At 38.9% G+C, this 12,500-nt stretch overlaps 1 protein-coding gene across 5 annotated transcripts in view; it reads right to left on the bottom strand.

Annotated features, from left to right (window-relative positions):
- Positions 1 to 2,464: 2,464 nt before the first annotated feature.
- LOC122631314 (MAP kinase-interacting serine/threonine-protein kinase 1-like) overlaps positions 2,465 to 12,500 on the bottom strand; it is a 31,636-nt gene continuing 21,600 nt past the window's right edge. For 4 of the 5 annotated variants that reach the window (XM_043816883.1, XM_043816881.1, XM_043816884.1 and 1 more), the window contains exons 3-6: positions 6,802 to 6,936; positions 4,099 to 4,455; positions 3,420 to 3,990; positions 2,465 to 3,329 (exon numbers count right to left, since the gene is read on the bottom strand). In XM_043816883.1, coding sequence (XP_043672818.1) covers positions 2,870 to 3,329; positions 3,420 to 3,990; positions 4,099 to 4,455; positions 6,802 to 6,936 — 1,523 coding nt within the window. In that variant the 3' untranslated portion in view covers positions 2,465 to 2,869. Of the gene's footprint in view, positions 3,330 to 3,419; positions 3,991 to 4,098; positions 4,456 to 6,801; positions 6,937 to 12,220 lie in introns of all 5 variants that reach the window. The other variant, XM_043816885.1, reaches the window with a different exon arrangement.

The following is a 12,500-nucleotide window of genomic DNA, read 5'->3' as shown; positions in this document are numbered from 1 at the left end:
ATATTTCGTTTAAAAACATTTCTACCATTTTAACAAAGTAGCACGCATATAACATTCATTATCCTCTACGAGAGTAGTTTTTTTGTACTCGTAAATGAATTTTTTTTCCTTCATATTTATTCTTTTATATTATTCTCCTTTTCTCCTTTTCCTTTTTAACAAAGCACAAAGAGACAACACGATTTAAAAATAAAACAAAATAAAATTAAAAAGAAAGAAAAAGAAATATGCGAAAATAGTTTTTCTATTGTCTATTCTAATCGATCGCCATTGTCGTTAGGTGGGTGAACATCATTCGCCGCCATTTGGTCGATAAAACTCTACAAAAATACGTAACAGTAACTAACAGGTGGAATCTAATCGCTAGAAAATATCTTCCAGCTAGCGAGTTGTTTCTCTCTCTCTCTCTCTCTCTCTTTCTCTCCCTCTCTCTCTTCCCTTCCCTCTCCCTCTTTTTCTTTTTCTCTTCTCTCTCTTTTATCTTTTACTCCTCTCCCCTCGTTTGTTTGCTTGCTTGCTTGCTTGCTTGTTTTTTTTTATGTTTTATTATTATTTTTTTTTTCCTTTTAAATCATTATGTATATCATTATTATTCATTTACGACGCAGGTACAAATTTTTTTAAAGTTTTTCTCTTTTTTTTTGTTATTTTTTTTATTTTTTTTTTATTACTGAAAGTGAATTTGTCTCTTAAGAACTATTTTCTACAATATACTTAAAACACCTATAAAAATGGCATTCGTTCGATCTTCCTTCTTCTTATTCTTCTTTTTTTTTTCTTTTCTTTTCTTTTCTTTTCTTCTCTCTTTACAACTCTATTCTTGGACCTTGTTTCAAAATCTTTTACAAACTTCTGATCTAGCCCTTTAGTGAACGAGAGCAAAACCATAATACAATAGTTTACAACGATGCGCTGAGAAACTCCGTTGTATACATAATATGTTGCTTCATTTAAAAGAAGCAAGCTCTTTCCCGTTCTTTAAATTGTGTCCAAACAGCAGTCATTTATTAATGGAAGAAAATTTTCTTTCTCTTTGCCTCCTCTCTCTTTCTCTTTTATTTTTCCCTCATTGCAAACTTTTAATCATATATATACACACATACACGTGTGTATATATATATATATACGCATACATACATACATACATACATACATACATACATACATACATACGTACATATCTATACACGCACAGTTTCTTTTGTTTTGTTTTTGCTATCGACCGATTTATTCAAAAGATAAAGAACTGAAAAGATTCGAATTAATTCGAACGACAGCTGCAGAGTACGATGCCCCGTTTTCTTTTCTTTTTTTGTTCTTTTTTTTTTCTTTTTTTAAAGCGCGACAAGAGTCATTTTTAACGTTAGTTACGCACGCGCCGTTTCTTTCTTTTTGTTATATTTTTTTTTTTTTGTATCCCTGTACAAATTCTATATGAGTGTGTGTATTCCTACATACTATCATCATAATGATTAGCAAAAGGCCAGGAGAGTTATATCCGATAAGAACTTTACATTACTACTACAAAAACTATTTTAACGGTCGTCACAAGTCCGAATGTTCTATTATCATGTGTTGTTTGTTAATCGTTGGATTCGCGTATCTTGTATTCGCGGAGAACAGCCACCTGATGAATCAATCAATTCTTTCTTTTTTTAAATATTTTTTGTTTCTTTGTTATATCATCTCTTCTCTAATCGTTGCGCGATATACGGGGATGGTGTGTCGTGTAGTGTTCTTTCTTTTCTTTTTTTTTTTTTTTTTTTTTTTTTTTTTTTTTTCTTTTCATTTTTTCGCTTCGTAGCATACATAACTGAATAAGAGTAGCCACGGTGTTGTATCGCATAGAAACACGCAAAGGAAAACGTTTCAACTCGTCGTATATTTTTTCTTTTCCTTTTTTTTCCCCTTTATAAATAATAACAAAGATCGATGATTTGGAACATATTATTATTATTATTATTATTATTATTATTATTTCGCTCATATTCGACGAAAAGTTTTATTACAATTTCAACGATGGAAAGGTTCGTAGATTGCTGAGGACGAGTTGGAACGTATCCACCGTAGAAATCCTATTCTTCGTAAGAGAGGACAGTTATCGACACAGTTATCATCATCGCGTCAGGCACAGGAAATATGAAGGAGAGAAGGAAAAAGGAAAGAGGGAGTGAGGGAGTGAGGGAGGAGGGAGGAAGGAGGAAGGGATAATGCCACGTCGATACAAGATGAACTCTTTCGTAGTAGGTGTTATTTCCAAGTACCGCATCGTGATAACTGTCGTCTCGTACGTATAAACGACACTACTATCGTTACGTGCGGACACATATCGCGCATATAGAGACGTTGACAGCTTGGAACAGGTGAAAAATCTCATATATATATATATATTTGTGTATATATATATATACATATATACGCGGGACAAAAAGAAAGAAACAAGGTTAATATAGAAACAAGGCAATGAAAACGTTTGTTGTTTTTATCATACTCGCTTAATACAATACAGAACTATGAAATATTTTAATCGTAGGTTTTTTTTTCTTTTCCGCCGTCATCGTCCTTTTTGTAGCGTTGTAATATTATTATTCTTATTATTATTGTTATTATTATTATTATTATTTGTTTTTTTGTTCTTTTTAACCGCACACTTTTTTCTTTTTTTTTTTCTTTGCTTCTTACACAAGCCAATTTCATTCTAAATCGAATGAAGGAATCGCTTACATAGACTAATCGTTACTCTTTCTAAGCCGCTCGATAAAAGTATATCACACCTTTGCGATTCCAGAAAGGAAAATATTAGCAAAGACGAATTATACTCTAAGAAGGAGATCGATTTAGTTTCTCTCTCTTTTATAATTGTCAAATTTCAGCCACTTGGGGACGCGATAACAGAATTATTATTCTGACATTCGATCAAACTTGAGCGTGCTTTGATACGACGTTGCATAAGTCTGCTCTCGCTTGGCGGCGACAGACCGTAAAGTTGAAAGGAATCTTTACCTATTATTCGATTCTTACCGATGATTTTTGAATCGTTGAAATCGATGCTCGAGTTAACCGAGCCTGATTTTTGACGCGAACTAGTATCGAATTCGCTGGAAGAATGGGTCGCACAGTGCTTGTTGCTATTCTCCGATAATTCACTATTGGAGTCGGACATGTGACCGTAAGGATGATTGTCGTCATCGGTAGATGACGTGGACAGTCTTGGCTCCCTGTTCTCCGTCAACTCCTCCAAGTTAATGGAGAAGTGCTGAAGTACCACGCGATTCACAGCCATTGCCGACTCAGCGAACGCTGAGAGCTCTCGAGCAGAATTATTTCTTCTGTAAATATATAAAGTGCACGGTTGAAACAAACCACCGAGAGTCCAATTGTAATCATATATATATATGATATGGACAAAATAGTTTTACCTAATGATATGGGGAGTTATAAGAGATTGTTCGCTATTGTCGACCGACGCTGGCCCAGGATTAATCCACGGATGTTTCAGAATGCATTCCGCGCTGAGCCTTTGATGAGCCTCCTTTACTAGCAAGCCTCTAATTAAATCCTTCGCGTCCTCCGATATAGTTCTCCATTCTTTGTCAGGAAATTCATACCTTCCCTCTTGAATACTGGTAAATAGCAATTCCTGACAAGCCTGACAATTCTCTCCTCTCTCCCAGCCACAATCGGTGCCACAGTTCCCGTAGAAAGGTGGATAGCCACATAACAGAATATACATTATCACGCCGAGACTCCAAAGATCGCAACGTTTGTCGTAATAATTCGTTTCGCCGATGAAAGCCTCGACTACCTCCGGGGCCATGAATTCGGCGCTTCCAACCGGCGTCAATAACTGTGGCGTTGCTACAGGACTCGATAGCGAGTTGTTGAACTTTATACCAGAACCCAAGTCAAAATCGCATACTTTGATCGGTGTTAATTTGTCCGGATACACGCACAAGATGTTTTCCGGCTTGAGATCCCTGTGTGCGATTCCTGAATAGAAGAGAAAAAACGCAAGATATAGCAAATCTTTGATGCTTCGTTTACATTTTTTTTTTTTCTTTTTTTTTTTTTTTATCAGACGTATCGACATCCTCTTACCCTTCTTGTGAAGGAAATTTAGTGCACTTGCGATCTCACTGACGATTTGACTCGCTTCTCTCTCACTAAAGTGCACCCTCTCCTGAATCCTGTTCAATAGTTGACCCCCATTGATCTTTTCAAAAACGAGATAAAACTTTTCCTCGTCTTCGAAAAACTCGATCAACTGTATGATATTAGGATGTCCCTGGCAATGGTGGAATGTCTCGACTTCCTTGAAAACTCTAGCACGCGCATGTCCAGGAATTTTATCGATGATCTTCACGGCATACTCCAAATCCGTGTACAGGGACGTACACGATTGAACCGAGGCATAGGCTCCTTCTCCAAGCACCTCTCCCGTCAATTTGTACAAATCTGGAACGCGATAAAATCGTAGGAATATGGGAAAAGAAAGAAAACAAGATCAAAAATCTTCATCTTTGTCTCCACCTCCTCTAGCTTCTATTTCAAACTTTCCAAAATTTTCGATAAAATCTTGTCTAAAAAGATTTGTTGTCCGTTGACCTACCGACATTATCGATCCGCATCATTTTCTTAAATCGCGGCGCCATTTTAACTATTGGTATATAACTATTAACATATATATATATATATATATATATATATATATATATATATCTACACATATACACGTCAGGTCTTCGCGTCATCTCCATCATCAAACCCAACGAATCCTTCAAAATCGTTCTAGCCAAGTGGAAGAGTATAAAACAAAAACTTGTATATTACGTTACATCTATATTTGTCATCATCGCGTCTAAGGTGGATCGTACGAGATACGATTAATTATTGGGCATCGATTCATTAAGTTTGCGAGGAGAGTATACGCGTGTGATAGCACACGGTGGGGAGAGATCGCTGTGTGTCCTGCGTGTAGGACAGCCGCCAATGTCAAGGTCGAAGGGGTGGCCGAGAGCTTCGCGAACAACGCCAGACGGCAACGTCGCACGGTCGTACACGCGTATACAGCATTCGTCTCTCTTTCTCTAACGAGCTATTGGCCTGCCATCCTCCACTTCTCTCTCCCCCCTTACCTTACCCCTCTCTTACTACTCTAAAGCCGACGAAACCTTGCTTCTCCACCTCTCATCCCCACCCTACTCCATCAACCCTTTCCCCCCGTGACATCTCGTGCGCCATGTCGTATCTCTCTCTCTCTCTCTCTCCCCCTCTACCTCTCCCTCTCTAACCATTTCCCATTCCTCTCTTTCTCTCTCTGTCTCTCTCGAAAGACTGCCACTCCTCTTGGTACAACACGGCAGATTACGCGAGAGCATCCGGCAACACCGTAGGCACCTAGCAACCAGAAGCCGATAATGTGCTTTCACGTTTTACGTCTTCCTATGTAAAGATGGTCACAAACCAGTTACACATTTTTAATCCTCTCTCCCCTCCGATGGGAGGTACAACGTAAAACGAATAATGACACGCCACGAATGAAATCCAATCGAGGACGACCTAAAAGATATATTTGTATATAATATTATATTATATATGTTTGTATATTTGGTGACCTTGAGAGAAACGAGATCGAAGATTATTAAAAAGATGGATAAATTTCGCTGTCGCTATTCACTTATTTTAGTCTCTCTCTTTCTCTCTCCTCTCCTTCTCTCTCTCTATCTATCTTAACGATTTTATTCTATATTTGAGTTGACCTAAAGGGTTAGGTTATACAGATGCCTCCTCGCGATGGAAAGTTCCAGCTTATGGGATCGTAGATCGATCGGAGATGACGCAACATGACCTAGCGCGGCAAGGTGGCAAACTCGGTCAGTTCTCTCTCTCTCTCTCTCTCACACACACACACACACACTCTCTCTCTCTCTTTCTCTCTCTCTCTCTCACTCACTCTCTCACTCATCGGAGAACTTTAGTCTTTGCGCGCCGCGAAAAACTAAATAGTTTAAAAGAATTATTTGAAAAACAAAGCAGTTTTTCTTTGATCGAGTTTTTCTTTCGAAAAAAACAAAAAGATAGAAAACGATTATCGAAAGTTAGAAATACAAAAGAGTAAGAGAGGAAAAAAAAAAGAATAATTTCGATTTAATCGATCGATCGCGTCCTCGATACCGTAAGAACCTCTAAGATCGATTTTTCTTCATATTGCACGAGTATAATATTTATAACTTATTTTATTTCGAACGTATACGAATCTATAAAACTTGTTCGTGATTTCTCCGTTCGCACGATTTCGCTCTTTCTTTCTTTTTTTTTTGTTTCCTTAATGGACGAACGTTCTTAATTGTTTACAAACAAGAACAGTGACCTATGTATGTATATATATATATATATGTATGTACGTACATATGTACATACGTACGTATACATCGATTAACAGCGACCGATCGATCATCGAGTAGAACTCGAACGAGTTTCTCGAACGTTCCGAACTTGGATAAGGTCGTATAGAATAGAAGAAACAAAAAAAAAAAAAAAGAAAATGCTAAGCTAAGTCATCGAAAATAGAATAGTTCTATATCGAGATAATAATAGACATGATAAAACTATATAATTCATTTTCTTATCCCAGCGCGTTACAAAAATTGAAACGACGTTGCAACGAACACTCGCGATCCAGGATCTCCGAATCCTTGAGACATTCTAACCTCTTTGTTTTTTTTTCTGCATTTTTTCTCTCTTGTTTTGTTTGTTTTTTTTTCCCCCTCTCGTCCCTTGCCGTAACTTGTTCATATTTACCTTGGAAACAAGAGGACACTAGGGACGATCCAGAACGTTTCTTCCTGCGTCTTTTGCGTCTCGCCTCTTCTTGACGCGCTTGTACCGCGCTCATCGATTCTCCGGTCGAAGCGACGTCTCTACAATTTCCATCGCCTGAAACAAAAAGAAACAAACAAAAAAGAAACAAAATTAGTACTTTCTTCGAGCAAGAGAATTCGCTTGTTACACGCACGCAAACACACAGATATTTATATATAAATATAAATATACAGAGAGAAAGAGAGAGAGAGAGAGAGAGAGAGAGAGAGAGAGAGAGAGAGAGAGAGAGAGAGACACGATCACCGACCGTACCGATTCGAAAAGGTCGTCTTTAAACGCGCGACGAATGGCCGCCATATAGTTTTAGACAGAGTTAGAGCTACCATCTAGCGGAATATGCGATTCTAGGAAGATCTTTCTAGAAGCTCGAGAGACAGAGAGAGGAAAAGAGAAAAAGAATACACGTTTCGGTTGCACGCGAGAAACGTCGTGTTTATTTACGGGACAGATATCACTCGGAGAATCCTTTATCACCATCGAACTCAGTCGCGCACGTGATACTCGTGCATTCGCATTCCCTTATCGCAATCGCTCTTGCGGGAATTCTTTTCTTTCCGTTCGTCACGAGATCGCGACATTTCTCTTACGTAGGTATATAGGTTTGTGTATGCACGTAGATAAAATAACTACTCATCCATTTTTCATTACTCATCGATTTAAATACATACATCCGATTAAAAAAAAAAAAAGAAAGAAAGAAAGAAAGAAAGAAACATCGAAACTTCTTACATTTTTTAAAACGCACTGGCAGAGATCAATGAATGCATTTTGCTTAGGATGAACGAAAGAGAATGGCGGTGGCGATGGTGGTAGTGGTAGTGATGGGGAGGTAAAAAAGAGGGGAAACAAATAACGAGAAAATTCATCAGAGGGTTGGAGTTCTAGGAAACGTATATACCTCACCCTTATAGTCGGTAACTATGCAACGCAACGCTGCTACTCGGTTGTCTCCCCTCGATCAAAGTATTTAAAAAAAAAAGAAAAAAAGAAGTAAAGAGAAAGGTGGTTGGCTGGTAGGTAAGCTTTGTACCAAAAAAAGGGGAGGAAAGCTCGGTTACGGGGATCCATCAAAAGTTTCGTCCGCGAGGGATGCTACAATTTCCAATAGCAGTTACGCAGTAGCTACGAGTGACGAGGGGAGAATGAAAATGTAAATAATTTCCCCCTCCTCTCTCTTTCTTTCTCTCTTACCCTTTTGAAACTTCCCGAATGTTTCGTCCCTATCCCTCTATCTCTCTCTCTCTCTCTCTCTCTGTTTCTCTCGAAGTAAAAAGAGAATTCGTTGCCCGACAAAATTTCTGTTGAATTTTATTCGACTCGAAACTCGATCGATCGTTCGTCCGTATGTAAAAAAAAAAAAAGAAAAAAGAATTTTCTCGTCCGTATATAGAAATAATGAAACATTTGGTAGATGTATTTTTGTGAGGCGGTACAACACACATTGGTCGACCCGCGATACACGAAACGACCTCATTTTAATCGAGCATAATTACGGACATAGGTTTTAGACTTCGAGCAGCACCGTGCCTCTCCGAATTCGTTCGAAACTTAAATTAGACCAAAAGCACTCCTCCTCCTCCTCCTCCTCCTCCCTCTCTCTCTCTCTCCCTCTTTCTCTCTCTTCTACTGCCGATCGGTAACGATTACGATCGTCGTTATCCCTACGATTACGTATTTAAATTGTAGTAATTAACTATGCCACAGTTCATCCTACATTGAAAACGTTTCTTCAGATCGATCAAACGTACGAGTAAGAATAATTATCCGACACAATATTTCGTATATTAAAATATCGTCGCAAGTTGATCATTAAACTCTGAGATTACGGCAAGTCCGAGCACGATAGAAAACGTATTAACCTTGAATCGATGATTCGCTCGTTAGTATGCGTAGAAAGAGATTGCTACTGACGGAAAAAAAAAGAAAAAGAAAAAAAAAAGAAAAAGAAAAAGAAAAGGACGACCGAGGAAGGTTTAACCTCCTTTTCCTTTTTCCACAAAACTTTTCGATAAGCAACGAAGTAATACGATAACGCGAAACAAGTAAATCCTTTTTACTCTTTCCAATTAAACAAAAAAAGAAAGAGAGAGGAGAGGAAGGAGGAGGCAGAGAAGGAAGCTGTAGAATAAGATGGAAGCTACGAGGATGTACGAAGAGTTGAGAACCTCTAACGGATGACTAACGAGAGAATACCGTCGAGAGAATCGATCAACTTTAGGAAAGGAGAAAGGAACTCTTCTAACGTTGACCCTCTTGATCGTCGATGGTAGAAAAGAAAGACGTAAAATGAGCTGACAGGACTACGATTATTGTTATTACTATTATTATTTCATTTATGAAACGTAGGAAAATGTATTTTCGTACGTTCCTCGAGCAGTCGTCGCGACGACGTCGACGTCGACGTCGTCGTCGTCCAACGACCGTAGGAGCTCCGCTGGCGGAACACCGAGCCAGAGTTCAATGACTGGCACAGAAAGGAACGCCGCCATCTCTCTCTCTCTCTCTCTCTCTCTCTCTCTCTCTCTCTCTCTTCTCTCTCTCTCTCTCTCCTCTCTCTCTCTCGTGAGATACGCTTATGCGATACCGCCGTTGGCATTCTATATCGTAATAGGACCAATACCGTTCTCCTATGTGTGAAACGATGACGACGACGACGACGACGATCGAATTATTTATTATTCGTCCGTACGAGTTTTCATTTCTATATTAAAACAAAAATCTTTACGCAGTCGGTTAAGCGACGCGGGACAAAATCATCGTTCTTTTTCTTTTCTTTTTTTTTTTTATTATTATTATTATTATTATTAGAAAGAATAAATAAAAGGACAACGATTGAAACAAAGGAAAAGAATACGACTTTCGAGTTGAGTACCACTGGCACAGGATAACGCCGAGCCCGCGCGGCTTCCTCGGTTTAAATCGCCCTAACGTCCACCCCAACCCCCTCAACGCCAGAGAGGGAATTACGTAATCGAGTAGAACGATCGCTATACCTTCGAATACTATAATATCATAAGCTGGATGGATGGAAGGAAGGAAGGTTCATAATACTACCGTGATCCTCCAACGATCGTTCATTTATATCAATAATTGTTCGTAGAATCTCTTGTGGAAGAAAAAGGAAAAAAAGAGAGAGAGAGAGAGAGAGAGAGAAAAAAACTAATTGGAAATTTTACGCCGTTCAAACGAAAAAGATCCTTCTCTCTCTCTCTTTTTTTTCTTGTTAGGTAAAGATACATTCGACGAGATTTATATCCACGGAAATACGAGAAAAATCAAAGACTTCCGTCTGAAAATCTTCGAACAAAGGCGAACAACGTCGATTATCATTCGTCCTTTTCTCCGGCTTTCCTTTGTTCGCGCGAGTTATATTCCATACGATCAAACGTGTGACTCACTTCGTCGTCCTTTCGAAGTTTCATCGCGTTTATAAACGACGAGAATGAAATTCCATTGTTCGTACCATTGGTACAGAAAAAAAAGAAAAGAAAAGAAAAGAAAAAGAAAGAAGAAGCACAATTACGAACAACGAAATTTGAATCAACAATTTCGGACTTTTGTCGCGAGGACGACGTGTAAAAAAAAAACGAAAAAAAAAAACGAAATTTGTCCTCGTCGGCGACATTTTAACCAGGATATCTCATTCGTTATACAAAAAAAAAAAAATGCAATGCCATCGTTTATATTTGGAAAAGCAAGTGGCAAATAAAATGGAAGAGGTAAAATTGATGAGAAAAAACGCGATTTATGATTCGTCGAGAGACGATAATAAGCATAAACGCGGCGCAAACCACCCCCTCTCCCCTCTCTCTTTGCGTCCTTCGAAATGGTTGCTTCCCTTTAACATGAAAAAGGGGGGAACGGAAGAGGAAAGCGATAGCGGAACATGCGCGAGGGTCCTTTCTCCCTTTCCTTCTTTGTTTGGGTTTGCCCTACCGACGCCCTTCACAGGATTTGCGTCGCGCGTCCGCCGAATTCGAGCATACCGAGTAACCCACTTCGCTACTCGAAAATAATCTCTCCCATGCCAAAATAGAAAGAGAGAGAGAGAGAGAGAGAGAGAGAGAGATGATAGAACGTACGTATTATTATATAGTTGCACGTGCAACGCGTTGTTTCTAATCTTAAATCGTAATATACGACGATAATACGTACTTTCGTTAAATTGATCTTTCGAGTCTTTGATCATAATTTCTTTTTTTTTTTTTTTTCTTTTCTTTTCTTTTCTTTTCTTTTCTTAGGACAGAGATCAAAAAAGAATTTACACGTTCGCGCGTAAACTCGAAATAATAATTACAGGACGACGTTAGAGTTGGGTCGTTGAGCGCGGTCGCTTCTCGCATATATCTCGCGACCACGATAATAAACATTCGTGATGCGAACACCGGGACGATGTTGGTGTGGGGAAAGGGAGAAAAAAAAAAAAAACAAAGGAAGAGGCGTCACGAACAAGTGTCGCATATCTATCCTATTCATTCTCTCGTCGTCATCGTCGTCGTCGTCGTCGTCGTCTGGGGACAAATTGATTTTTTCTCTTCTCTTTCTTCCAAATATTCGCAACTAACGTTACACATATATATTTATACACACACACTTGGAGCATTCTCGTACGATGAGACGAGAAAACAAAAAGAAAAAATAAAAGAAAAAAAAAGGGGGGGGAGAAAGAACAACAAAAACAACAATACAAAGAGGAGAACATCGATCGTTCGGTGCTCGTTTGAAGAAAATTCGAGAAGAACGATAAGTCGATAGACGAAGGGGGACCACCACCATTACTACCCTACTACTACTACCTACTGCCATCGCATCATCGTATCATACCACCGACTGCGGTTAACCGGTGCCGGCGTCGAGAAAGTTCCCCGCGCGCGAACACGCGTCCTCGATTCTACTTTTTGCCGGTATTCTTATTCTCTCTCTCTCTCTCTCTCTCTCTCTCTCTCTCTCTCTCTTTCTTTTCGTGTCTCTTATCGAAATTCGTTAAGTCATCTCACTTTTCCTCGCAACAAAATAATTGTCAGGCGCGTACTTTTCGATGAAGCAACTTTGTCGCCCGGGAAAATGAAAAAAGAAAAAGAAATAAAAAAAAAAAATAATAATAATAATAATTAAAAAAAAAAAAAAATCGTGTTAAAAAAGTTTCGTCGGCGGACAGGTCATTACATCATCCAAGGGAGATCGATCGATCGCGCGTAAGAAAGAGACATTCCCCCTCTTCCTCCCTACCCTTCCCCATCCACATCGCCCCAACAGAGAACGAATAAAAAAAAAACAAAAGAAAAGCGACGAAAATTGAGGTTAACTCGTAAATCTCATAACTTTTCGTTTTTCTTACCTCGGCCGTTCGCTTGAAAGCTGCTCTTGCGTTCTTCCACTAGTCTCTCCACCATTTTCGTTCACGTACGTAACTTTCGTTTGGCGCTAGGAAAATTCGATTTCTCACTTTTTCTCTCCTTCTTCTTCTCTTCTGCTCTGCTCTGCTCTGCTCTGCTCTCCTTCTCTCTCTTTCTCTCTCTGTCTCTCTTTTGGCGATTTCGCACCAGTATTAATAATTGTAAAAAAGAGTCAGTCGTATATACAAAAAACGCCTATCTGCTAAGATACTGATATAATCT

The sequence above is a fragment of the Vespula pensylvanica genome, chromosome 8, assembly GCF_014466175.1.
Source record: "Vespula pensylvanica isolate Volc-1 chromosome 8, ASM1446617v1, whole genome shotgun sequence".
Lineage (NCBI taxonomy): Eukaryota > Metazoa > Arthropoda > Insecta > Hymenoptera > Vespidae > Vespula > Vespula pensylvanica.
This window is presented reverse-complemented; position numbering and strand designations above follow the sequence as displayed.